This window comes from Chamaea fasciata, unplaced genomic scaffold, assembly GCF_029207755.1.
Source record: "Chamaea fasciata isolate MVZ Bird 193981 ecotype frontalis unplaced genomic scaffold, bChaFas1.0.hap1 SCAF_4, whole genome shotgun sequence".
NCBI lineage: Eukaryota > Metazoa > Chordata > Aves > Passeriformes > Sylviidae > Chamaea > Chamaea fasciata.
Genome location: NW_027094089.1, coordinates 4,833,887 through 4,860,645, shown reverse-complemented (window position 1 = coordinate 4,860,645; position 26,759 = coordinate 4,833,887). Strand labels below are relative to the sequence as shown.

At 39.2% G+C, this 26,759-nt stretch overlaps 1 protein-coding gene across 2 annotated transcripts; it reads left to right on the top strand.

Annotated features, from left to right (window-relative positions):
* Positions 1-469: 469 nt before the first annotated feature.
* Positions 470-26,397, top strand: WDR41 (WD repeat domain 41). 2 transcript variants are annotated; one of them, XM_066180768.1, is made up of 13 exons: positions 470-558; positions 4,562-4,677; positions 8,084-8,132; positions 9,938-10,069; positions 10,438-10,500; positions 10,948-11,059; positions 12,445-12,507; positions 14,227-14,337; positions 15,608-15,792; positions 18,621-18,742; positions 19,764-19,852; positions 22,982-23,115; positions 24,917-26,397. In XM_066180768.1, the coding sequence occupies exons 1-13, from the start codon at positions 508-510 to the stop codon at positions 25,067-25,069; spliced, it is 1,380 nt and encodes a 459-aa protein (XP_066036865.1). In that variant the 5' UTR covers positions 470-507; the 3' UTR covers positions 25,070-26,397. The 2 variants fall into 2 exon arrangements, 1 of the variants encoding a protein (XP_066036865.1); XR_010720473.1 differs by lacking the exon at positions 19,764-19,852 and having other exon boundaries at positions 24,917-25,001.
* The last annotated feature ends 362 nt before the right edge of the window (positions 26,398-26,759 follow it).

Genomic DNA, 26,759 nt, shown 5'->3' with positions numbered 1-26,759 from the left:
CATCCTAGGGCTCTGTGCTTCCATGTAGGGCAGCAGAGGAGCAGGACAGGGAATCAGGCGAGTTTACCCACATTTGTTGCTTCATCCTGACAGCACCTTAGCGAGGGAGGATGGAAACAGCCACAGCCAAGGGAAACCTGTCACTTGGAAAATATTTTGGTGCTCATTCCACTCCCAAGAAACAGCTGAAGACAGTCGCAATAAAATGGCAATAACGCAATTGCAATGTGGTAATATGGTAAAAGGTAATGGCATAAATCTTCTCTGACGTCGGCAGGCAGCGAGGTAAAAAGCCAGTAAATATTTATACACCTGCCCGCCGCACGAAGCAGCGCTTTAACACCCGGAACCCCCCTCACGGCGCCCCCGCTCGGCGATCCACTGCTCCGGCCGCGCCCGGCCCCGCCCGCCGGCGGGCGTGTCTCCGCGCGGAGCTCGATTGAGCGGCCTGCCCGTCGGCGCTGGCGGTGCCGCGGTCGGGCCGGCCGCGCTGCCGGGGCGCTCTCCATGCTGCGCTGGCTGATCGGCGGCGGCCGGGAGCCGCAGGGCTTGGCGGAGGTGAGGCGGCTCCCCGCGGAGCCCTGGGCTTGGGGCGGTTGGTGCTGTAATGCGCTGGGCTGTGGCATTTCCCGCTGGGTGGGTCTGGGCCCCGGGATGGGCCCCGGCCTGCGGGGCAGTCGAGGTGATGGAACGGGTTACGGGCGTCCTCGGAGGGAAACAGGGCAGGTGGGAAAGCACAGAGGCGAAGCGTGTGCCCTTCTGCCGGATCTGGGCACTTCAGTTCAGGGAGGACATTGGGGTGCTGGAGCGTGTCGAGAGAAGGGCAGCGGAGGTCGCGCAGGGTTCGGACCGCAAGTCCTGCAGGTGTGGAGGAGCTGAGGGAGGTCGGGTGGTTTTATCCTGGGGAAAAGGAGGCTCAGGAGAGGGATCTTGTCACGGTCTCCAGTTGCCTGAAAGGAGGGTGTGTTCCCTGGGGGTTGGTCTCTTCTCCCAGGCAGCGAGTGACAGGACGAGGACACAATGTCGAGCTGCGCCGGGGGAGGTTTAGGCTGAGCATCAGGAATAATTTCTTCAGATAGAGTGATCAGATACTGCAGTGGAGTGCTCTTGGACGTAGTGGAATCACCATCCTTCGAGGTTTATAAGGCCTGGGCCTGGTCCAGTGCCGTGGTCTGGTTGACGAGGTGGTGTTTGTCACAGCTCGGGCTCGGCCTCAGGCGACTTTCCCAACCGAATTGATTCTGGGAGCAGCAGCAGGAGCGAGCTGAGCTCCTGCTCGGCGGGAGTCACGGTGTGTGGCTTACGTGCAGCTCTTGCAAGCCCTGCCTTCAGCACTCTGAGGTCGATAATGTGAGTTATAGGCAGTAAGTTGTTGTTTATGTGTCACAGCAGTTTGTAATAGCTTTCCAACCTTTCTTCTTAGTTTCTCGTCCATGAAGTATGCTTTGTTACGGAGTGCACTGTGCACTGACATCCTTGCTGCTGCTCAGATTAAGAGTAGTGAATTAGAGGGAGAGGTTTTTTGAATTTTCATGTCTCTAAGAGTCTGCTGAAGTTGTCAGTATGGATTTGACAGGAGTTAATTAAGTCTTTTTGCACTCCATACACCTAGGGCTTTTGTAGTCTAGGGAGGTATGAGGAAATCATTATTTTTCAGCTGCTGTTCATGAGCAAGTTATGCCAGTATCATGGTTGACTTCAAAGGTCAGTACGTAATTTGGGTCTGCACCAGGTTGGAATGATGATGTGTGGGAATGCCTCTGTCTTTTGTCATCAGTCAAAATACCAGCTGGGTTGCAGTCATATTTGCAGGTTTGTGTGCAGCTGTTTTTAGAAGGAGGATAGAAAATACAATACGGTTTTCTAAGATGCTCTAGAAAACTGCATTGTGGTGTGTCCTTCTCCAAAGTTTAGGCTCTAGCTTTGGTTTATACACTGATTTAATAAAGCATGAGCATGAGTCAAGGTGTGGCTTCTTCCATTCTGCCTTTCATGCCTTGGTTAAATCCAGTCCACAGGACTTCTGTTCTCATTGTTTTGTTCTCACAGAGTTGTGAAATGATAGTAATAGTTTTACTTCTTGGTGGAAAATCTGAAGAACAAGTATTGCTGAGGGTTAGTACCTAGACTTCTCCCCCCCCCCCCCCCCGCATGATGTAGTATTGTTTAATCTAATAATCTTCATCACCATTAGGCCTTAATAGGTAGGGAAGCCCACAGCAGTGTGTGGGCTGTGGACTTTGTTGTTTGTTTCCTGTGCTGTGACTTCAGGCAGATGTGTCAGGGTGGCATTGCACTGGGTGAATAGAGGAAGCTGTCCTAAGTTTGTGAAATGGAAATTTCTCCTGACCCATTTCTTTTCTTTTTTTAAAATATTTTTTTTAATTTTTTTTTTATTTTTTTTTACTGTGGAATTGGAAGTAATTTAGACTGACTGTCCTGTATCTCTTCAGGTGAAGGCCAGGCAGGGTGGCTCTGGTAGTGGGAGCACTTTAGTGCAAGAGCACCATGATCCATGGGAGCCAATCTGTCATTCTCCATGATCCATAAATCAGTATTCCTGTGTACCCTCATATCCATGTTTTTCCTGAATTGCTTTTGAAAATCCCACTTTTTAAATGCTTCACATCGTGAGGGTTATAGGAAGTTTTGAGGTTGAGATGAACATTTTGGTTTTTGGGTTTTTTTTTCCTGATCACTGTAGTGTTGCTTACAGGTCATGCATAAAAATATACATCTTGGGAATGGGTTCCATTAACATCAGCATCCAGCTTTTACCTCTAAAAGTTGGTGTTGCTACAGGAGGGTCCAGTCAGTAGTTTGTATAAAAAAATAGATTTCTTCAGAGCAAGAATGCTCTTATAACCCAACACGTGGGCAAATATTAATGAAGATCTGAAGAGAGTATAGCTTGTTGTATGACATTTCTGGGGAAAAATGTGTTATTTTGCTCTCATCTGTAAGCACCTTATCAGCACTGTACCTTTCAGTATTCACAGGCATTGTTAGAATTAAGATTGGATGTGTTGCTCCAAACAAATAGCACCATCTTGTATTGAGTAGGAAGTGACATCAGACTACAGAATTGTGGTGTGTATGATACAGATCTGAGTTTTTCGGAATGGTGTTGAAATTGTTTTCCGAAGGTATGCTCTCTGACTGCAGCATTGCTAATATACTGAGATTTCCTTAGGATTCTTAGAACTCTCATTTTTTTAAGGAATGTTTTGATTGGCTTTTGGTGGGTCAACTCCAAGTTTTTAAATTTGTTGTAGCCATGCAGATTCTACTTGCATTACTTTGAAGGGGAACTGCTGTTCTCATGTGATTGCTTAAAATGAGAAACAGTTGCTTCATGAAATGCATCAGGTAGCACAAAACCAAGATAAAATCACAAGAGCTTAATTTAAAAATTAAGAACTCTTCAGTTTTAAAATACCACAGGTTTCATTACATCCATATTTAGTAACTATATCATTCTTAGTTTCTGAAGAATATTATCATAGTACCAATTTCAAAGTAATAGAAAATAATTTATTAATCCTGCGAGAAAAAGTTCAAGTTTCTGAGGATAACATGTTTGTCTTTCATGTGGTGTTACCTGTCATGTGTGCTGGATGCTGTGCAGTGTTCTGTGGCTGCTGCTTTTACAATGTACATTCTGTTGAAGTTCTCAAAGGAAGAACAGTCTTGGAAATAGTATGACGTGGCTGTTGTGTAAAATAAATCTAGAGGGGAGGGAGTTCTGTCACTGAGCAACTAACGAGCTGTTTCGATTTTTTTTTTTTTTAAATGTCTGACAACAAGTTGTTTCAGAATGTTTCAGAACTTAATTACAAAAAAAGTTGTCGGGAAATAAAATTATGATTGAGATTGGCAGAACTATTTTGCCTTGCAGATGCAGTTCTATGCAGTATTTTATTGACCCTGCCTAGTGATCAGCTTGCTCCAAGTGATTGATTGTTCTTTTAATTAATAGTCTAGTTGGGGGTAATTGCAGATGCTGTTCTATAAAATGATTAATCATTTTCTATGTTTTTTTGAGCTGTTTGCTTTGGTATTTTGTGAATAGAGCACCAATGGGTGATTTATATATCACATAACAGTATTTGTTCTTATTTGTTTTAAATATGTTGTCTTTATATAGGATTTAAAAATTGAACAGCAGGTGAAAGATATGAGAGGTTCACAGCCATCTCGTAAGAGGTGTAATTTAATGAAAAACTGAATGTGTGGTGGATTGAGTTGTGAGCTGGCTTCACATGACAGCTTATACCTGAGCTGGGTTTTCATCTTGCTGTGTCAGCGATTAAATTGGTGCAAAATGTTTTTGTTGAACAGAAAGTGCTGTGTCATAATTTAAAATACATGCTGTAGAAAGCTGTTATTTATGTGAAATAACAGGAAAATTGTATTTTATAATGATTTTTATTAACGCAAAATGGTATTTCAGAAACTTCCCACATAAGCCTGATAATAGTTTGTTAGACATCACAAAGACCTGATGAAAATAATTATGTTGGTACAAAATAAATTTACTTCCTTTTTTAATGAATTTTAGAAATCCTCTGTGCAGACAATTGGTGAAGAACAAATACAGAACCCTTACACGGAGCTCCTTGTGTTGAAAGGCCATCAAGATATAGTAAGATTTCTAGTGCAAATAGATGATTGCAGGTATGGAATGCCACTTCAAATTGTTTCACAATGTCCTTGGAAATATGTTTGTAAAAATGTAGTAACATTTTAATCCTGTCTTTTTACTTCTGGGGGGTGAGGGCAGGAAAAACTAGTGTTAAGGCAAGGGATGAGTACTCCCTTTTCTTGTTATGTTACTGTATCTTTTGGCTTCTCTTGTAAGTGATACTTTAATGAGAAAATAAAGGTGATAATGTTATGTTTTGATCAGCACAGATTCATTTATTTGTAAGAATTGCCTGTAGCTAATTTGTCTGTTCTTTTTCAGTCTGTTCCTGGTCTGAGAATTGCTTTCTGTTCATGCATAGATTTTCACAGTGTGCAGTACTGTCTGCTGCTGTTCTGACAGGATGCATGTGTTCTGTTTCTGAATTGAGGATGGCTGTTGTTTTACCTTCTGGTTCTATGAAAGAATGTAATAGACTCCTACAGATGTGCTGTAGCAGTTGGATATGCCATCTGCAATCATAATGAGTGTTGCTTTTCCTTTCTTTCTGATCTTTTGATGCTGTAGTGCTAAATTCACTTGAGCTTGGGTCAATGCAATTTTTTTTTAACTTTTCAAGTTTTAAAAATTTTAGCTACTTTATTCAGAATGACTACTTAGCAAAAGTTACCACATGCCTAACCTCTGCATTACATGTCTCTCCCAGTTTGATCTGGTTCAACTTGCTTCTTTGACACCTGATGGTTCCTTTGTTTTTCTCCCTCAGGTTTCAGCTATATGCACCTTTCTGTGTATTTCCTGACAAACTCTATCTGTAACCTCTCAAGACTGAATTATCTGTGTTCTGAGGACAGGGTTATCCAAAAACTGGAAAACTGGTTAAGAAGATAAAGTAATTGTATTTACCTTTGTCACTTAGGAAGTGTGACTGAGAGAATGAATTATGATAATTGTACATTACAACCTAGTTTCTATTCCAGTTTTCTCTAAATTAGCCTTGCATGTTCTTTAATTTAACATAATTCTACAAGAGAAGAAATAATTTAAAGAAATAACCTTAAAAGTAAGGTTGTGAAGTCTTTATTCAGTCATAAAATGTAGTGACTCTTGTCTGTTGTGGAGGTTTAAATGAAAAACATTTAGTGACTCAGAATGTAAGGAATAGGCAAGACTAGCTCTGTTAAGGAGCTGTAGTAATTTATGTCTTTTATGGATTAGACAGGGAAGGGAAATTCTAGTATATTCATCAATACACTGCATGAAGTAACATGGGCAGGAGTTTGTTCTGTATCCTTGCAGTGTACAGCAGGTGTTTTGTGAAGGGAGGTTCTCTGCCTCCCCTTGCACATTGATTGAAAGAGACCTTGCCGGTCGTCTGTTCTAGTTCACAAATATCCACAGAATCTTATTTTCTAATACTATATTTATCTATATATACATAGATAACATTTCACAGAAGACTCCATGGAGGATTTTTAGCTTGCCACTTTTTATTTTTAATATCATAAATATGTATATGTCAGGAAAGTTGCATGCATTATCATAACATTTATTTTTCTATGTAGTAGTCCACCAGATGATTCATATAAAAATGGAAGAATCTTGTGTGGTTTCTTCAGTCCTTTTTTCCCCCAGACAAGCTATTTCAATAACTTTGATAACCCTCTATCAAAGCATGTTTTTCTCAAATGTATACTGAATATGTGTGATCCATCTTTGTAGAAAAACCACAGTATTCTTAGCTTGCACATGGTGTCTTATACAAAGAAGTCTTCAACCGTTTTGGGCTTTGTTATTTTGTGGCAAGTAAATTACTAAAGCTAAAATAATGATAATCTTTGCAAAACCAAAGCCTTAGTGGTGATATTTAAGATAAGTTATGAAACAGCACATGGATAACAAGTGAATTGCGTAGCTGGTTAGTATTCCCAGAGTTTGAGGAGTTTAATAGAGTTGTTTCATTTGTTACTGGATGGTAATTCTAAATTTTTATTTATCAAGAGTATGGTATTTTCTATATTGTTAAACACATGGTAATATTTTTCACTTGATTCTTTTCAGTGAGATGAGTATTGTTAGTCAGCTTCTGAAATGTTTTTATTTAGTTTCTGCAACTATTCCATTGTGTGGTTTTTGTCAGCTATTGTAAGCCAAGTTTCACGCTTCAGGTCTTTAGATAATATCATCTTAGTGAGAATTTTACAGAAGGATTTTCTTGTTTTCTCAGTGGCTCAGCTAAAACCAGTGAGTGGAAAATTTTATCAGATTGGTTTTTGAAGATACTAAATAAATCCTCTATGAATGTAACAGAAAGCTGTGGTGGGTTTTTTTGTTGTTGGTGTTGTTGGTTTGTTTTGGGTGTGGTTTTTTTGGGGTTTTTTTTTTTTGTGGGTTTTTTTTTTCTTTTTTTTTTTTTTCTTTCTTTTTTTTTCTTTCTTCTGGGCTCTTGTACTTTTTGAACATGAAGTAAGGTTCATATTGGTTGGAAGATCACTAAAGAAGGTTAAGCCTCAGCAAGAGTCTTCCAAAAACTGGACTGAGATAAAATTGCAAGTAATATTCTAACATTTGGCACATTAAATTAAACAGACCTCATAACACACTTTAAGAATAGATTTTTTGTTGATCATTTGACCATTCCTTGCTCCTTCAGGAAACAGACAAGGTTATGGATGATGGTGATTGTGACTGGAAAAGGGACCCATGAGGACCTTTTTATGACACTATTGGAATTCTTAAGTCTTGTTCTTGTATTAAGTATATGTTGATAATTACCTATTTAAATATACTATTTGTGGGAAATGGATTTGTAGAGAATTTTTAAAGCCTGAGAGAAGGCTCACATAGTATGTATCTGTATGCTAACTTTGAGGTAGAAAATACTGACTTAGAAATGCCATGGAATAGGACAGCCATCATTGGGAGAGAAATGGAACTAGAAACAAGTTTCAAATGATGGCCTTGCAAATAAGACTAGATACTTTGGAGAAATAGAACTATGGAAGGTATATTGTAGTAGGACCCACAAGGGGTGATTTTAGATGATTGACTTTAAGGCATTTACAGCATTGTGAAGCAAAAGCTGATAGGCCAAGAAACGCTTATAATCTATTGTAATTTGCTTCTGATTGTGATGGCATGAATTCTAACATCTATATTGTCTCACCCTTCACATGAGACTGAAAATGGAATAAAAGCTTTTAAAACATCTCTCAGTTGCCCCATCTCTGTGTCAGAAAAAGGTATAATCTGACACTATTTCAGTTTAGAAATTGTAGTTAGGATTTACAAATACATGCTTATTCTTTAAAGACATAACCTGATACATCTTGTAAGCATTTTTTCTTGCGTAAGTATTTACTGCTTTTCCATTACATTATGCTATAATGAAGTTTTCAGTTTGTTATAGTCTTTTGTGTTGTTTGGATTTTTTTCCAGGTTTGCATCTGCAGGAGATGATGGAATCATATTTCTGTGGAATGCTCAGGTTAGCTGTCTTTTTTAAGGGTGGCTTGTGTGCTCTGGAGAGGGTAGAAGTTGTAGAGAAGAGGTAGAAGTGTCTAGGAGCAAAAAAGCAGAATAAATAAGAATGTTGCAGAGCTACTGTTTGAAAATGTAAAAGTGAAGGGAGTCTGTTAAATCTTAGTTTACCAAGGAGAGCTAGGAAAGCAGAAGTTGAGTGAACCCAAGGGAAGGGAAGGGTAAATTTTGAAAGCTAGAATGTTTTGGGATGACACAGTGATTTTAGAGAAATCATGGTGTTAAAAGCAGAAGTGTGAATGAAGTTGTGTCTTTAATTGCTCTTTGAAAGTGTGTTCTGTGTTTGCTGTAAATGCTGAAATGCTCACTAGTAACTCAAAAATATGTAGCAAGATCCCAAAACTGCCAGAATTTTTAAATACACTTAGGATTTAAATAAATTTCAATCAGTCTGTTAGTAATATCTCTTTAGTGATCAATGGAGAGCTATCACAAAATTGTATTAGAAAGATATCAAAGTCATTAGAAATTAAACATTTCATGCCGTGCAGGAACAGGCCCTTAATTGCTTGCTGTGATAAAAATCTTACAGCTTTTGAGAACCTTACTAAGACAATAGTTTTATCATACAAAAAGTGCTCAGTAAGTGTGACACCTGCTGTTTTGGCCTTCTGATGTTTCTCTGTATCATTGACAGGGCTGTAGAGAACCCATGAGGATTAGACCTAGGTTAAGGAAGTCCAGGATATGACTTACACTGTTTTATAAGAAGTTTCATGGGGTGACTTACTGTACGGTCTACGGTGTATCAAACATTCAATTGAGGAAGAAAAAAATCAGACTTTAAATCCTCTTGAAAATCTTCTGAAAAACTTAAATGACATTTATGATGGTGTGATCTTAAAATACAGAAGGAGGGACTTGAAACTTTTCTTTTGAGCAGTTTTCATTAGTGCTTTGCCGGTTTTGAAGGCCTTCTATAATTTTATAATTATAAAGTAAAGTAAAGGGATTTAAATATTATAACCCCTGTGTCTGAATATATATGTCCAGTGTTCTGTGAAGTTTGTGAACATAAATCACATTTGGATATCCAGCTTTATGAACTGAGTTCCATTTTCTACTTCTCTAGGACTTCTATTGTGTTTTTAAAGCAAATCTTTGTATTTTTAATTTAAAACATTATTCCACATCTGTCAAGAAGTTTGCAGTTAAAATTACCCCGTGTTTTAGCTGCATATTTAAAATGCCAGTTTGCTTCTGCATGTTTGTTTGTAGGGTTTTGCCATTTAACTAAAATGTAAGTGGAAGTAGCTGTAGTTGTCTAAAGCACCAGCTTGAATCTATAGATAATGTGCATGCTAAATAAATCTGGCAGGAGGTTGGCCATAAATATAGGTCAGGCTTTTCCAACAGTTAAAATTAAAAAAAAAATACAATTTCAAGTAAGGGTTTGTCAACAAATCTGAATTGCTGTAGTATTTATTTAGAAGGGTGAATAGCCAATATTTGTCTTAAAATTAAATGAGTTTAATACAGAATTTTATTCTTTAGGGCTTTTAGAGTTTTTTTACTCAGAGCGTAATTTGCATTATGTACTACTTTTTCAAACTTAACTCATAGTATATTACTTAATTTAAGATCTTGAACAGCACTGAAAGTAGTAAGTAGCAAATCCTTAAGTTACTTCAGGATGGGAGATTTTAGACCCATAGAGATTCTTGCTTTAAAAGGTCATTTAATATCTGTATTTTCTGCTACAGTAGGCATTTTCCTATTTTAAACTTACTTTTCCATGTTTTTATTTTTCAGACTGGAGAAAAACTTTATGAACTTCATGGGCACACACACAAAATTACAGCTATAGCACCATTCTCTTCATCAGATGTTACTGAAGAAAAAACTGATTTGATTATAACAGCATCAGCTGATAGAACAGTTATTGTATCCTTTAATCTGGAGAGAGTTTAAAATTCAATGGGCTTTTTGTGGTTTTTACTTTTGAAGGTAACACTGACCCAGGCTGCAGCCCATATCAAAACTTACTGGCTACCAATACCCACTAGGTGTACTTGGATTACACAGGGGCTTTGCTGGTTATTGTTCACATGTAGATGCAATCCTTGCCAAAAAAATGAATTCATTACAGACCTCTATGAATATATCATTTAGGCCAAATATTGAAGAGACTGTCAGGATTTGGGAGACTTGAGTCTCTGCACCTCTTTCCTAATCTGTTATTCAGTTATGAACAGAGCATATACATTTCTAATACATAGAAACCTCTCCATTTCCTTAATGAAGAAAGACAGGTTTGGGACTATGCTAATGGCAGACAGGTTCAGAAAGTGTCATGTTTCCATTCCACAGTAAAGGTACTGAGGAAACCCTTTGAATGTCTGTTGTTTTGTTTCATACTTTAAGCTGGCTCATGGGTCATGTGTGCAGGTGTGCTAGAATGAACAGCATTGCTTTAAGAATAGGTACATAATGGGTGGCTGAGAAGTGGGCACAATTTGTAATTTGTTTTTGGAGCTCTTAATAACTCAGTTTTCTTTTTGAAAGGATGTAGAACAAAGGTTATGCTGTCACTTGGTTTTATTGCTGTGTTGGAAAAGGCGACCTACAACATTTAAAGTTTTTTGCACTGTTGATGAAAAATTTAGCATATTAGTGTGTAATTAAACAGATGTTTCTCAGAGACCTTGATACTGTATTTCATGGTACTTACAGATTCATCTAACTAAAGCTCATGGTCATTTCACTGAAAAATTCCCTGAAGAACTTTTGCAGGAGACATATATTTGATTTTTGTTCTGCAGTGTTTGACAGTTCTTCAAAGACTGAATGTATGGTTGTCTGGAGGGAGTGATCTATGTGTTTGGAACCGAAAATTAGATCTCTTGTGTAAGACCAGTCATCTTACTGATGCAGGTAAAAATGGAAATGACTCATTACAGCTGTTAAAGTGCAAGTAAAGTGGATCTGTGTAATGATGCAAAACCAACTTGGCAAATTCATTTTAATTCTAATGATAACATTATGAATTAGAGCCACTCTTTATTTTTTTAAATGTCAGATTTAATAGTTTCCAAACTAAGACCACTTTTAATGTTCTGTGCTGTGTGAATTTTAGAGTATCTCAGTAACTGTACATTATCTTGGACTAGAGGGCTGGAGCTCAGATGCTGATTCTTGTGTTTGCTGTAATATGTACCAGATCCTTTGACTGGCTTTTTTTTGTAACTGAGTGGGAGTTTTATTGTATTTCTAAGTGAAGCTTTGTAATAGTGGAACAGTAAGGATTACATTTTATTGTTAAGAATCAGTACTTCGGATGTAGAAAATGCATGTTTTGATAGGAATATAATAAATTTGATCAGAATTCAATGTCAGTCATGCTTTTCTATTAATAAGCTTCTGTATTATCTGTCCACATGAAGAAAATTCATGTGGACAGAAAATTGTTGCATGCTACTACTGTACTTTACCAAGCATCTTTACCAGGATGCTTACAAAGCTGTGAATCACATTCAAAGGTGGAACCAATATTGGCTTTATTTTCATCATAGAATAGAGTAGTGGTAGGCAAAGCTTCTGAATCCTTGAGGATATTAATACTTCTTTTGGTTCAGTATGTAATATCATGCTAAATAGCAGTTGGACTGTGGTGCTTAGCATGAAGTGCTGTTGAAACTTAGGAGTAAATGGAATGTGTGGCATGGGCCCTCTCCTCTGTCCTAATCTTTGACTTTCTTTGTGGGGAAAGAGATTGCTTATTCCTTAGAGTATTTTCCTCTAATGGTTCTTTGGCACAGGTTGGGGCAGTGAAGACAGATGAACTGTCTAAAGAATATGCTTTATTCTTCTTCATCTTGCTCTGCACATTATTTTAGAATTGTGCATACTTGAGGTCTTATCAATATCTAATATTTTGGTACTGCCCGTATTTAGAGTTGCAATTATTGTCATGTTGTTTTTAATACTGTCCAGCATTAGGACATAAATATCTTAGTTGTATTTAAAATAGAAAGGTAATTTACTTTCAGCTCCACCACAAGTTTGATGTCCAGAATTCTGCTTGATTCAGGACCCCAACTTCTGACCTTACCTCCGTTTGAGATAATCTGTTCATTTCTGATGCCATTTAACTTTCTCTTCAGGCAAAATACTTCTGTTTTGATAAGTAGAAAGAAGATTGTCAAGGACATTATTAATAAGGAATCATCAGTTTATTTTGTTTCCTTGTGATCAATCAATTAATATCCTTTTCTCCCTTATTGCCCCCCCCCCCCTTTTTTTTTTTCTTTTTTTCAAAGGCATCAGTGCTTTGGTTGAATTGCCCAAAAATTATGTTGCAGCAGCAGTTGGCAAAGAGCTAAGTGAGTATCTTATATTTTCCATTGTTCATGCTCCTCCATAACAGCTGCTTATAAGAGATGTGTGTGAAGAGTACTCTGCTGGAGTTGTACAGGAAAAGTAAATGGTATTAGGGTGTGGTCAGCAACATTTTTTCTTTTACCATTGACAAAGAGGAGACAATACTAATCTTACTCAAGAATTTTTTAGAGATATGGATGACATGCAAAACAAAACTTTTTTATATTTGGAATCATAGAATCACTAAGTTTGAAAAAGACCTCCAAGGTTATTGAGTCTGAGCTGTGACCAATCACCACTGTGCCAACTAGACCACAGAACTAAGTACTATGTCCAGTCATTTCTTGGGCACCTTCAGGGATGCTGACTTCTCCACATCTCTGGGCAGCCAATTCCAATGCCTAACTACCCCTTCTGTGAAGAAATTCTTCCTGATGTCCAACCAGAAGCTCCCCTTGAACAGCTTGAGGCCATTTTTCTCCTGTGACTTGTAGCCTGTGAGAAGAGGCCAGTGCCCACTTTGCCACAACCTCTCTCAGGTAGTTGTAGGAAGAAACAAAGTCTCCCTTTACTCCATGCTAGATAACCCAAGCTCTCTTCTCATAAGACTTGTGCTCCAGACCCTTTACCAATTCTGTTGGTGTTCTCCGGACACACTCCAGCGCCTCAGTATCTTTCTTGTCATGAGGGACCCAGAACTGAACACAAAAGGTGTGGCCCAGCACTAGGGGACAATCCCTGCTCTGCTCCTGCTGGCCACACCATTGCTGATCCAGGCCAGGATGCCACTGGCCTTCTTGGCCACCTGGGCACACCCTGGCTCATGTTGGTTAAGCAGGACCTGTCTTTCTTAAACCCACGGTGTCTGGGCCTGATTCTCTGGTTGTGCTGTGTGATCACACTCAAGATAATTTGTTCCATCACTTTCCCTGGTACTGGGGTTAGATTGACAGGCCTGTAGTTCCCTCAGTCCTTCCCACAACCAGTTGTGTAGGTTGGCATCACATTGGCCAACCTCTGTTTGACTGGGACCTCCCTGGTTATGAGTACTGATGATAAATGACAGAGATTGGCTTGGTGAGCTCCTCTGTCAGCTCCCTCAGTGTTGGTGCCACCTGTCCAGGTCTGATTGTGGCTATTTACATCTTTTTTTTTTGTGGAGAAGGTCTGGAACTGCTTACCTGAGCTGTCAGGTACTCAGATTCTCTGGATGGAAGAATGTGAAGCATGAAATATTGATGATCTCTTACTATCCAAAGCTATAATGGGTAGATTTTGTAGTAACCTTGAGACAGAAAAGAAATGTCAAGACTGATTGAAATAAAGTCTTAATTTCTGACAATACTGATTACCTTACTTGAGGTTGTTGCATTGTTTTTGAATATTAATGTTTCGGATAGATGAGTCCTCAAGAAATATGTTTCACTTTTAGAAACTTATCCATAAAGGTGTCGATACTTTTCTCTTCTGGGGTTGACCAATTCTCAGAGTTTCTAGGCTGAAGTGTTTTATCCTGTATTTGCAGTGGTTAAGAGGGCTTAGTATTAACACTGGAATAACTGCTTCCTGTTTTTTGATATTATGAGCAATCATAAGTGGCTCTTATACAGTCTCATTTACAGTGTTTAATTTGTGTCTCTGAAAATATTGTTATATTTAAGCACAGCTCCATCTTATTCCAAATGAAAAAGCTTATTTAGACAGTTTTTCTATCTTTGAAGTAATTTTTAGGTTGAGTGCTTCTAACAATGGGTCTGAAGGTTGGAATATCCTTGAAGTAAAGCGCCTTGTTGACCATCAGGATAACATTTCATCATTAGTCAGTGTCAATGGTAAGAGTCATTCTATAATGTTTCTGGATTTGTTGGGTACCAGTGGGATATTTCACTTGTGGAGTTTTTATTTGAACCAAAGTTTTAACTGGAGTGAAACTTATTAACTAGTGGAGGTACCTTTTTGTGTAGCTGCAAAGGTAGTGGTATGACAAAATGTAATTCCTTTGTTTATGGATTAACAATGAAATGAAACCAGGCAAGTTGTAATGTAGAAGAGTCAATGTCATTGATGGAAATGGAACTGTTGATATTTCTGTTGGGAAAGTTAAAAAGGCTACTTTTTTTGTCTTGTTCCTTTTTGTGATTAAAATGGGATATGCAATGCCATGTCCTTTGCAGTTGTAGTCCTAAGGTAACTGAAGGCTCTGGGTGTGCAAATGTGAGCCTGCATATAGATCCATTTTAGAGGGGGTCTGGAAGCTGATATGATCTATGCTGCTTGTTAGGGTGATGCTGAGCTAATACCTGGAATTCTGTCTACTCTGCTACAAGTATTAGCCCCTTCTACTCTTTTCTTCCCTGTCTTTTTTTTTCTATGGAGCACCCCCACAGACCAGTGAAAGGAATTACTGGTGGAATAGAGAGTATTTATTCTTGGGTGTATCGCTGTCTGCCTGGTTGGCACAAAGGGGCTGTGTTACAGAGGCTGAAAAAAACCCCTTGGATTCTATGGTACATGTTTCTGAGCTTAACTGTTACCATTATTTTCGCCTTTTTGATAATGAAAGGCAACCAGTGTATGACTTAAAAAGACAAGATGCTACCTGCATTAAATACTGCTGTAGAAGTTCCTTTCCATGTGTGATAAACAAATTAATGAGCAGCTACTTCAATATTGCCATTAACTCGTTCATTTAATTTGTGATTATTATTCCTGTTTATGGCAAGGACATACTTTGTTGTGTCTGGGGGATGTCTGTATACCTGCTTCTCCAAGGAAAAGAAGGGCTTTCTATGTAGAAATGAAGTTCAAATATTTGTACACACTTCTGGTGGTGTTCCTTGCCTCTGCAGCTCTGTATTGTGGACTGTGACCAGTGAATATTCTTCCTAGTTCTAATTTTCCAGAGAGCCCCTCTGAGCTATTCTAGGTAATTAGATGAGTATTTACGTGAAGAGAGAGGTTTTTGTCTAGTCAGTTATGTACCACACATTCTACATAGCTTTACACATAAATGGGCTGTCTTCCATTTCTAGGGTTGTAACTTTGTGTGGAATTTATTTCTTAATATCATGTGATTTCTGTGTGTGTTTTTTTCCCCTTCAGATCTGACTTTTGTGACAGGTTCTCACATAGGTGAGTTAATAGTTTGGGATGCACTTGACTGGACAAAGCAGGCGTCTGAGTGCAACTTCTGGGACTCCTCTGTCCATCCAGATGTACAGCCAGAGATAAAGTTATCCCAGAGCCCACATGAAACTTCAGTTCAACACTTAACATCTGATGAGGAGGTAAAAAGCTTCAGAATAAATTACTTTAAGTTAGCGAGGCTGATCTTACTACAGAAGACCAAGTGGTTTCTATTTTCAGTTTCCTTGTGTTAATATGAGAGGCTTCTTTTAAATGTGCACAGCTATTTTATATGGTCAACAGTTCTTATACAAAATACTGGCTGTTGACCTGTATGAAGGGTTTAATATGTTGGTGGTATGGAAACTAAAATAATGGACTGTCACAACAGCATTTCTTTTTCACCAACAAAGATTTATTACTTGTTTACAATACCACTAGAGAAAAATAAACATGGGTGTGTGTTTTGAGGGCATGCACCTTTTGTATTCCAGCTTCTGGAAATACAGTTTTCCCAGTAATGCACGTGTTTGAGCAGTTACAGCTGAGGTTACTATGAGAATACTATGGGGTACTATTTAAGAGCAGGCATATGTCTATGCTTAATAGTAAATCAGTATTGCTCTTTCTGTTCAGATGTACTATGCAGAATTGTATACTCAAATATGTTTCCAAGATCCTGTCTTCTATAATCATGCTTTAGAGATAAGTTCTTGGTCAGAATACTCAGTTAGAACTCAGTTATTTTACGCTAAAAATACTCAGGTTGATATTTAATTTTGTGAAATGTTACCAACTGGTAGTGGCAAAATAAAAGATCTTTCATTGTTGGGGTACAGTGTACAGTGGGATTTAGTTTGGGGCATGTAGATCAGTTATTTGGAATGATTAAGGAAGAGATTCTTGGAAATGGATTTAGATATATAAACTGTAACAAAATAAAAGCTATGAAAAAAACCTGAATATAGGATAAGGACCAAATAGTTGCCTGATGCATTTGCCTCTTTTTGAATAGAACTTTCCCAAAATCCTGGAGAGGGAAATATTGTGAGATGTGAGGGGCTAAATATTTAAAGGTGGGATTTCCAGTGGTTTTGTTGTTAGTGCTTATTTCTACAATGAGCCAAAAGTGAATTTTGTTTAGGATAAGTTCTGTAATTTGGCTTCAAAACTCTTTAATTCCATGCTTGAAAGCTGCATATGGTGTGTTTTAAGGGAGTAGAAAAGAATTTGGGGAAGGTCAGAATTTGTTAAAATATTCAATGTGGAATCTGGGGGTGCTGAAGGCTTTCTTCCATTAGTGGAATTGAACTAAATAAATTGCTGTGGGGTTTTTTTTTTTTTTCATTGTGAGTGTTTTGAGTGATGGGAAGAAAAGGTGGTTCTAGTGTTACATACCAAAATAGAAGGTGTTTTCAAGATAGTGCTGTCTGTATTATGTAGCTCCTACGTAAAAGGTGGTGCAGGAATGTATTTGTATAGTGTGGTGTTACCTGCTATGTCAAAGCAGAACACTGTTCTTCATGTTAAAAAAAAAGAATAAAAATAGTGTAAAATATATGTTTTCTCTGTTTTCCAGACTTGGTAGTTAGATAGTTGGAGAGGATACACTTGTCTAGTTTGACATTGACACTAGGCAAAACATGATTCAGAAACAAACAGGATGGTAAAGGTTTTCAAAACTTTGCTGAGAAGTGCCTCTGCTGTCCTGGTATGTGTGTGTTTAGCTTGGCTGTTAATAGGGGTCTACCATTTATGCTTCATATGTTTTATTTTCTTGGATTTTGAGATTACCAAGATTTTGCCAGGGCTTGTGAAAAAAGAAGAGTGCTCCACGTAGAGCATCTTTTGCAAAGCTGTAAGACTGTATGGCTCAAGGTATAAGAGTTGTGTGGAAGGCCATTGAATTTGAGTCTTATGCAAAACTAGGATAATGGACTTAGTGGTATGTTTTTTTGTCATGATTTGGTAATGGTGCTTTCAAAAATCTGTTTAGTGTCAGAACTCCCACAACAGATACACATAAGGAAAAAAAAAAAGGAGTAAAAACCTGGACAAAGAGTTTTGAACAATGGCAAAACATTGCTGAATATATATAGGGAATTTTAGTCAAAGACCCTAGGTTACAAGCTGTACAAAACGTTGACAGGTGTGTGGTGTGAATTGTATACAAGATGTTAGTGTTTTGGTTGTAAATGGAAGCAGGCTGCTCAGGGAAATGTTCCAGCACACCATCATCTACCAAACAAGGTATGTTCAAAACTGCAAATGTGTACTGAATGGAAACATCTTGCAATCCTCTGGTGCTGAATATTAATCATGTGTACATACACAGGATTGTACACTTGTCCTCTTTAAGTTCATCACAAATCATGGAGTGGTCCAGGTCCAAAGATCAGTAAACTGTTTCTGGTGTCCTAGGGTCATGATGGTTATGACATGGAATTGCCTGCACTCTTCTGAAGGAGAGCATTGAATGCAAAATGCATTATTGTGTAATACTTTACTATGAGATAGTTTCTTTTCTGTATTCAGTAGAGCCCAAATGCTTGAGCAAGGCCTCTTTATCCATCTCTGTCTTCAGTTAAATTCAAAAAAAGTCAAAAATGCTGAACAGTTTCCTGTATTCTTAGTCTTTCTTGATAAAAGTAGAGCTTTTCAAAACATGGGACATTATTTTACTCTAAGAATGTAAGCATTTAATTACAGAATTGTGTTAATTTGTTGGTCTCCATAGTTTCTGCTTAGACTGTGGGATACAGGATAAAAATATAGACATTAAATTATACTAGACTGTAGGATTATATCCCACATACACTTCAAAAAAATCCATATCTTTTTATAACTTGCTAATTTCATATGTTTGGGATAAAGCAGTAACATGAGGATAGAAACAAGCTAGGTCATAGTATCTCTGGAAATCCATTATATGCAAGGTGATCCTTCAGTATCTGTTTCTGTAAGTTGTTCTATTGAATTTTCTTTCCAGTGTGTGTTTGCTGCTGTTGGGAAAGGCATATACGTATATAATCTTCAAATGAAGTGTGTGATTGCCTGCCAGAGAACTGCTCATGACTCCTCTGTGTTGCACATTGAGAAGCTTCCAAACAGGTACAAAATATAGTACATTTTGTTAGTGCAATAAAGAAAAACAAAACTTGGAAGGGTGACTAGAGACAGACTGCAAAGCTATATTGGACTTCTAGGGCAGGGACTTGATCTTCTTTTTTGAAGATTTTGATGTTTGAGCTGCTTTTATTAGGTAGAGCTTGCTGAGCTGGTTTTGGAAAATTTGTCATTGTAATTCAGTGGGAAAACCTGTATTCCTGTATGAGTGGTATACACAGGCTGAAAATATCTCAGCTCTTTTCAAAATCAGATTTGATGAAGCACTTTTGTCTGTATTGTGAAAATATAGCTTAATGGCATTTTACTTCCAGAAAACAAAGGCATATAGCATATTCAGAGTATATTTTTCACTAAATATTTTATAACACTTGAAACATTTTAATAAAAACTAATAACTTTTTTAAGGTTTTAAGGCAGTTATTGTTTGTTAGTGCAGAATTTCTGGCTGGAACTTGTTTTTACGGCCAGCCTGGACAAGTTACTGCATACGCATGTATATGCCAATAGTAGTGTTAGATCCCATTATGTTCCTGTTCAATGGGGCAAAGTCTGCCAGAAGATAAAAACTGCGGCCTTGGTCTTGTAAATGTGTGTGTTCTAAGCTGTTCTAAATGAGTCATGAAATAGAGTACCTTTCCTTTCATTATTTTTCCATAGGAAAAAGTAGGGGTTTACTTACTGAAAGTAAACTTAGAGAAACCTATTAGTGGAACTGTGTTTGCAGAGTCTAGACTGATTATGTTTTGGTTTACATAGTGGTATGGTTTTAATATGGGGTTGAAAAGGTTTAGTTTTTTCCACTTATTCTAAAAGTCTATTTTAGTTGTTTTGCTGCTAATGAATTTTGTTTACTGTGGAACATCTGCACACCCTGCTACATTTAAGAGTTCTAGTAAACTTGTGTGGAACCTGAGGCAGTTACTGTCTCTTTCATAGAGGCATCACAAGGTGATTTGCACAGGTAAGTACCCATGCTAGTGTTGCTCACCAGCTGTTTTTACAGGCAGCTGATCTCCTGCTCAGAAGATGGCAGTGTGCGCATTTGGGAGCTCAGAGAGAAGCAGCAGCTGCCAGCTGAACCAGTTCCGACAGGTTTGCTCATAGTGGGGAGTGAAAGGAACATTTAAAAACTCAGTGTTCACCATACAGGAGTAGACAGGCTTTCAGGCTTTGTAAAGAGAGACAATCTCGTGTTTAACCAATTGATTACAGGTACAGGAGGGAAACTGAAGAGACCGTGGGTGTACAGTCCTCCAAGATCTGATAGGGGATGGTAGAAGGTCCAGCTGAAGAAATTCTGAGCCATAAAGCTTACACTTAGAATTTACAGTTGTATGAACTGTTTAAAAAAAATGACCTGACAAACCTTGATCCTTTCCTCGTTGTACCAAACAATTCTCAATTCTGTTCCATACCTGAGTAAATAGGTGCAGGACCTTGTGACGAAAGCTTGCAGATAAGCAGCTGGCACCAAAAAAAAAGTGTTTTCCACATCTCCTCTTTGAACTTGGAATGATATTGGGATGGGATTTAGTTTGAAGCTGTATCCAGACTCATGCACTGCCTCTGGGCACTGCAGTCTTCAGAGCTAGTTGACAGTGTTTCAGGAAGTATTTTCCCCAAGTACAGACATTCATAGAATCACAGAGTAGGTAAGGTTGGAAGGTGCTGCAGTGGGTCATGTGGTCCATCCTGCTCAAACAGGGTGATCCTGGATCTCATGGCACAGGATTGTATTCAGATGGTTCTAGAGTATTCCCAGTGAGGGAGAGTGCACAGCCTCTGGGCAACCTGTTCTGGTGCTCGGTTACCCACACAGTAAAGTTTTTGCTTTTATTATTCAGGTGGAACTTCTTGTGTATCAGTGTCTGCCCATTGCCTCTTGTCCTACTACTCAGCACTTCTCCATTGTCCAATGTCTCTCCCTTCAGATACTGATATAGACATTAATGAGATCCCCTCTCAAGGCTGATCAGGCCCAGTTTCCTCAGCCTGTCCAGATGCTTCAGTCCTCTCATCATTTTTGCAGCGTTCTGCTTGAACTGTTTGCTATTCGTGAGGAGCCCAAAACTGGACGCAGTATTCCTGGGGAGACCTCACTAGGGCTGAGTACAGGGGCAGGATCACTTTCCATGACCTGCTGGCAATGCTCTTCCTAATGTCCCCAGGATCCCATTGGCCTTCTTGACCACCAGGACATGCTGCTGGCTCATGGACAGCTTGTTGTCCACCAGGACCCCCCAGGTCCTTCTCCTCAGAGCTGCTCCCCAGCAGGGCAGCCCAAGGTGCCCGAGATTGTTCCTTCCAGGAGCAGGACCCTGCATTTGCCTTTGCTGAATTTCAGATGATTCTTCTCTGCCCATCTCTCCAACCTACTTAGGTCCTTCTGAAGGGCTGCACAGCACTCCGAGGTGTTGGCTATTCCTCCCAGCTTTGTGTCCTCAGTGAATTTGCTGAGCTCATTCCGCCTTTTACAGGTTAAGGATGAGCAAGTTAAGTTCCAGAACTGAGCCTTGGGGGACACTGCCAGTGACAGGCCTCCAGAGACCCTGTGCCACTGATTTTGACCCTCTGGGATCTGTTGTTTGGCCAGTTCTTGATCCACCTCACTGTCAACTCATCCAGCCCACATCCCTGAGTTGGTCTATGAGGATGTTCTGACAGTGTTGAAATCCCTACGGAAGTCAAGTAGACAACATCCACTACTTTCCCTTCATCCATTCAAGTAGTTGTTTCATTGCAGAGGGCAATTAAGCTGAGTCAAACATGGCTTACCTTTGTTGAACCCGTGCTGCCTATTCCTGATCATCATCTTCTCATCCATGTGGATAGAGATGGTCTCCAGAATGAGGTGCTCTGTCACCTTCCCAGGGATTGAGCTGAGGCTGACTGGCTGGTAGTTTCCTGGGTCCTCCTTCTTGTCCCTTTTGAAGACCAGGGTGACATTTGCTTTCTTCCAGCCCTCAGCGCCTCTCCTGATCTCCATGAGCTTTTAAAGAGGAACAGGAGCGGCCTTGCAGTGGTGTCCACCAGCTCTCTGGGCACTTGTGGATGCATCCATTCAGGGCCCACAGACTTGTGAGTGTCAGATTTGCCTAGATGGCTTCTAACCTAATCCTCCTTGATCAAGGGAAAGTCTTCCTTCCAACATTCCTTTACCCTGGACTCCTGTGTCAGAGAATACTGAGGGCTGGTCTTGTCACTGAAGACCGAAGCGAAGTACAGTACCTGACTGCTCTGCATTCTGATCTGCCAGGATCCCTCCCTCCATTTAGTAGCAGGCCCACATTATCCTTACTTTTTCCTTTTTCCTAGTTTTCCTTTTGTTCTTGGTGTATTTGAAGAAGCCCTTCTTGTGGTCTTTGACATCCTTGGCCAGTTTTAATTCCAGATGGGTCTTGCCTTGTCTCATTTTTACTTACTCTGACAGCCCCTCTATATTAATTTCAAGTGGCCTGACCATGCTTCCATCTCCTGTGTATTTCCTGCTTATGCTTGCGTAATGACAGTTCCTTTGTGGTAGCTGCTATTCTTTGACCGAGCTCCCCTGCACACTGGCAGTTGAGGTCTTCAGCAGGTGCTCTGGACAATAATTAGTATCAAGAACTGGGAACAGCAACAGACTGTTGCTCTTCTGTAGGAATTTTTTTATTCAAGGTGTGAATAATTTTCTTGATGTGTCTTGTCTACCTGGCTGTTCATCTCTTGTTGGTAACTTTTGAAAAAATATTTTTGCTGCCTGGGTTGATTTAGAAACACTTTTTCAGGAATGTTCTGTCTTCAGCATTGCTGGTGACAGCCTGATCTACACAGTGACAAGTGGTATTTGGTTTCACATTAGAAATTTATAACTTCTGTGAATCAATATCTTTGGAAAAAACCTTAGGGAGATAACGCTGTTGATTTGCACTGGTTTTTATTCTAGGCATCCCCTGAGAAGTTATTCATCTCACTAGTTATCTCCCTTCCACCAGGACCATGGTTTAGCACAATTCTAGTTTTATGTGATAGGGCTGAGGGAAGGACTGGGAATAAACTGCATGTTAACTGCATAATAACTGCATTGCCAAAGGGCTGCACAGTACAATGGTTCTGTCTTTTTGCCATACAGAGTGTCCTGCTTTTAGATTTTATGTGGCTTTTGTAGTTTTCTCTTTAGCTAGAAAAAATAAATTGTATTTGTGATTTTTGTCAAAATAAGATTTTTCTTTTCTCTCTCAGGCTTTTTCAACATGTGGGGATTTGGAAGGGCAAACAAGCAGGCAAGCCAAGCTGCTAAGAAGATGCATGAGAATACACCTGTGTATTTTTTGGAGCTTGTTGGTGATTTGATTGGTCATTCATCAGCTGTGCAGGTAGGTCAGCTTTAATAAGAATGAGAAAATGTGAATGTTAGTAAGTAACAAATTTGACAACGTTTCTTGAACTGTAACTTTTGACTGTCTGGCTCTGGAGGCTAGGAGCACATTGTGGAGTACTTTTAGTGCAGTGTGAAAGCAGGAATACATACTGACTTAATGACAACACACTCAGTGATGCCTGAGGACTGTGTTTGCACATATATGCTAGAGATAATCTGACAGAGTATTTGGCTTCATTTATAGACTGCAGACAATACAGCTGAGGACCATGTACATGACCCAGATTTCATCTTAAATCACAATCTAAATGAGCTCCTAAAAAACACCTAAAACACATTGAGTAATTTCTTAGTCCTCTATGCTGTGAGTGGTAAGGAGGTCAGCAATATTACCAGTATTATTCCATGTTTCTGTCTGCCTAAAATAGTGTGTGTTTGTTTTAAATGGCATTTTCCCTCCACACTTTCCTGTCACAACGTACTGGAGTAACAAAGCACTTTGTTACAGTGGACTTCTACATACATTCTTGGCAGGAGCAAGGGGAAGGGCAGCTGGAAGGGGATGGTGTGTTTCTGGAGTGGCTTTGCTCACAAGCATTTGTGAGATTCTGGATTTCAGAACTGCTGCTGCTAGAACCTGAAAGCTTTTCTTTAATAGTTAAAGTGAACCTTTCTGCTAAAGGGATTTCTGCAAGGCTCTCTTTCTGCCATCTTTCTCTTGAAAAGAAATGTTATAAGGAGTCTTATTATCCACTATCTAAGAAAGAGGACATAGTGTGTAATTAAGGAAGAGACACAAAGAAGGTGAGAGGCATATGTTTGGTCTTGGCAGAGATGTAGAATAAAGGAGTAATGGACATGTTGGTAGATGTGGTTTCCTGCAGTGTTCCACATATGGAAAATTTTGGGATTTTTTTTAAGTGGGGGCAGATAGGAGCCTTTGAGGAAGAAAATTTTGAGTAGAGATGAAATGTGATGGCCAAGGTGAGGGCTTGGCAGACTGTGTCTGCTGGACCCTGCAGCTTTTAAGTGACCATTCCTAAGGCAGGTAGGCTTTGGCCTGAATATCCCAGACATATCCCTTTAATAACCTGAAGAATCAGGGCATTTTGAGTATAGTGACATCACTGGTTCCATTGGCTGGCATGTTGAACTGCAGTTAGTGGTTAATTTTAGGCAGTCTTGTGAAGATCTCAGGAGTCAGGGGTTAAGTCATGATTTGTCAGCTCCATTGGTTTTGCAAAATCCTCTCACTGGTGCTGTACTTCCTTCCCTTCAATGTTATGTTTCATGCTTGTTTGACTTCCTCTGTGTGTGATTAGGCATGTGCTGATGTCTGTCACACTTGTTTGGTCTTTCCAGGCCTGCTCCTAGTACCCTACTGTGTTGTAGGAAGGAGGGGAGACTGTGTACCGAGTGGACAGAACACTGTGGCTTCTGTTCCCGAGAAACCAGATCAGAGTTCATGCAAATCACTCACTCTTCTACTGCTGACTTGAAACGATTCTGTCCTTTAGCTTCCCTATCTGTAAGGCTTTACTGTTTGTTTTAGATGGAGATCTTCCAGTATGAGGTGCCTAAAGAGTTTGTTTTTGTGTAGCAATGTTCAAGAGTTGTTTTTGTGTAGCAATTTTATGGCATCTCAAACATACAGACAGCATGCAATTTTGTATTCCAGTCTATAAGTAGAGCCATTTCGGATACATGTATTTGTTAAGTCCAGCTATACACTAAATAATTAAGCAAGTTGACCATCTCATGCAAGCATCATGGTAATAATAGTTGTTTCATTGCAGATGTTCCTGTACTTTGGTGAACTGGGATTGGCTACATGCTCTGCTGACCACCTCATTATTTTGTGGAAGGATGGTGAACGAGAATCTAGCCTCCGCAGTTTAACACTATTTAAAAAATTGGCACAAAGTGGTGATTTGCAGCTCAGACTTTAAATTGTTTGAATACAGGCTGCATATATGTAAGCTGGATATGTGTTAAACTTGAGTGTAAAGGTACGTTTGAGCTACTGGGAATCTGACTGCTAGTAAGGCTTACACCTAATGTCATGTGTTATTTTGGAACTTCTCTTAGTTGCTACTCTTCTCAAAGGAAAATTTTGCATTTTGGTATTCTCTGTCAGCAGAAATGGTGTTCTCTTGAAAGACTGAAGGTACTGATGACTCATTAAATAGTTTCTAATATTATTCCAAATGTTTAAAATTATCACGGGTGAATGTCAAAATTAAGAATTGTGAAATACTTTAGATGAATTGTAATTAAAGTATTTGAGGGCATCCACAGTGCTGTGTGCAGGAAGAAGGCATGGGAAGAAATCTGCTGCTTCCTGCTTCATCTAATTTATTTCTAGAAGATGAACTTTCCTCACTGATGGCTCAGATTTATGTGTATACAGAAAGTCCTGAAAGAAAGCATTCTCAAATAAAATTTTGCATTTGAAGTTAATATTCTGCACCAATGGTAAAAAAAAGAAAAAAAAGGTAGGTAATGCCAGTTTGTCAGGTTCTAATTTTTGGCAAACTGAGGTACATAGAAACTGTTTACTAGTAGTAGCTACAGTTTTACTTGGATTAGCCTACATTACTGAAGTGTATACAGCACTGTTACCAAGTCTAGCATGCAGTGTGATTAGTTTAGCTTGGTCTTTCCATGGTGCATTCATCAAATTAATTTGTATCTAGTAAAAAGCATTTGCCTTACCATGAATTTTCAGAATGTAAAATACTTAAGCAGTAGGAGTTGATCTGTTTCAATAGGAGTGAAACTGTGTTTTGCCATATGGATACTAAATTCTCAGCTGAAGTCTGACTTCAGAGTCATCTGCACCAAGTGTGTAAGGGTAGATAGTATTCCAGAGTTAAAAAATAAATATCTAAGTATTTAGAGTCTTGAGATAGCAGGAGCTAAACAGGAGTAGGGAAAGAAATGCAAACTAAAACATAAAGCTCAAACCACAGCAACAGAAACACAAAACCAAAAAGCTAATCAACAAGACACACGAGCAAATAATCCCCTCCCTCCCCGCCCCAACAACAAACCAGAAAATGAAGCAAAGTTAAACCCAGAACTAATGCAAAGAAAGTGTGAGGAAGGACAAAAATAATGAGTGGTACATTACCATTTGAACAGAGAAGAGCTAGGGAAAAGGGAAAGTCTGGGAACTTAGTGGTCAAAAAACTATGTGGAAGTGGGTGCTACTATCCTCAGGTCTACTCAGAAGAAACAGTGCTTAAATGTGTAGGAATAAATCTTGTACAACTTTTCTGTGCCATCTCTTCCTTTGAATCAATGAGAATTGTTTTCAGTACAGGAAACTGCGTGGCTATAATTCCAGACTTCAGATACTGTGGCTGCAGTAAGTGTGATTAAAACAAAGGGCTAAGCAGATTCTTGCAAGAGCAGAAGCAAAAGGAGAAAGCTCCTAGCTTCCTAGGAGAAACCAAAGAACCTTTTAGACCTGGTTCCCCCAGCAGCAGTGGGCACTTGCCTTTCTCCTACCACTCAGAAGCCCACCTTTGCCTTTTGGGTCTAATTATGAGACCATAATCCTCCCTGCAAAGCAGGGCAGAGGGGCAGTAAGATTTTGAGTTACAATTTTTCCCTACCTTAGTCAAGTTGTACAGC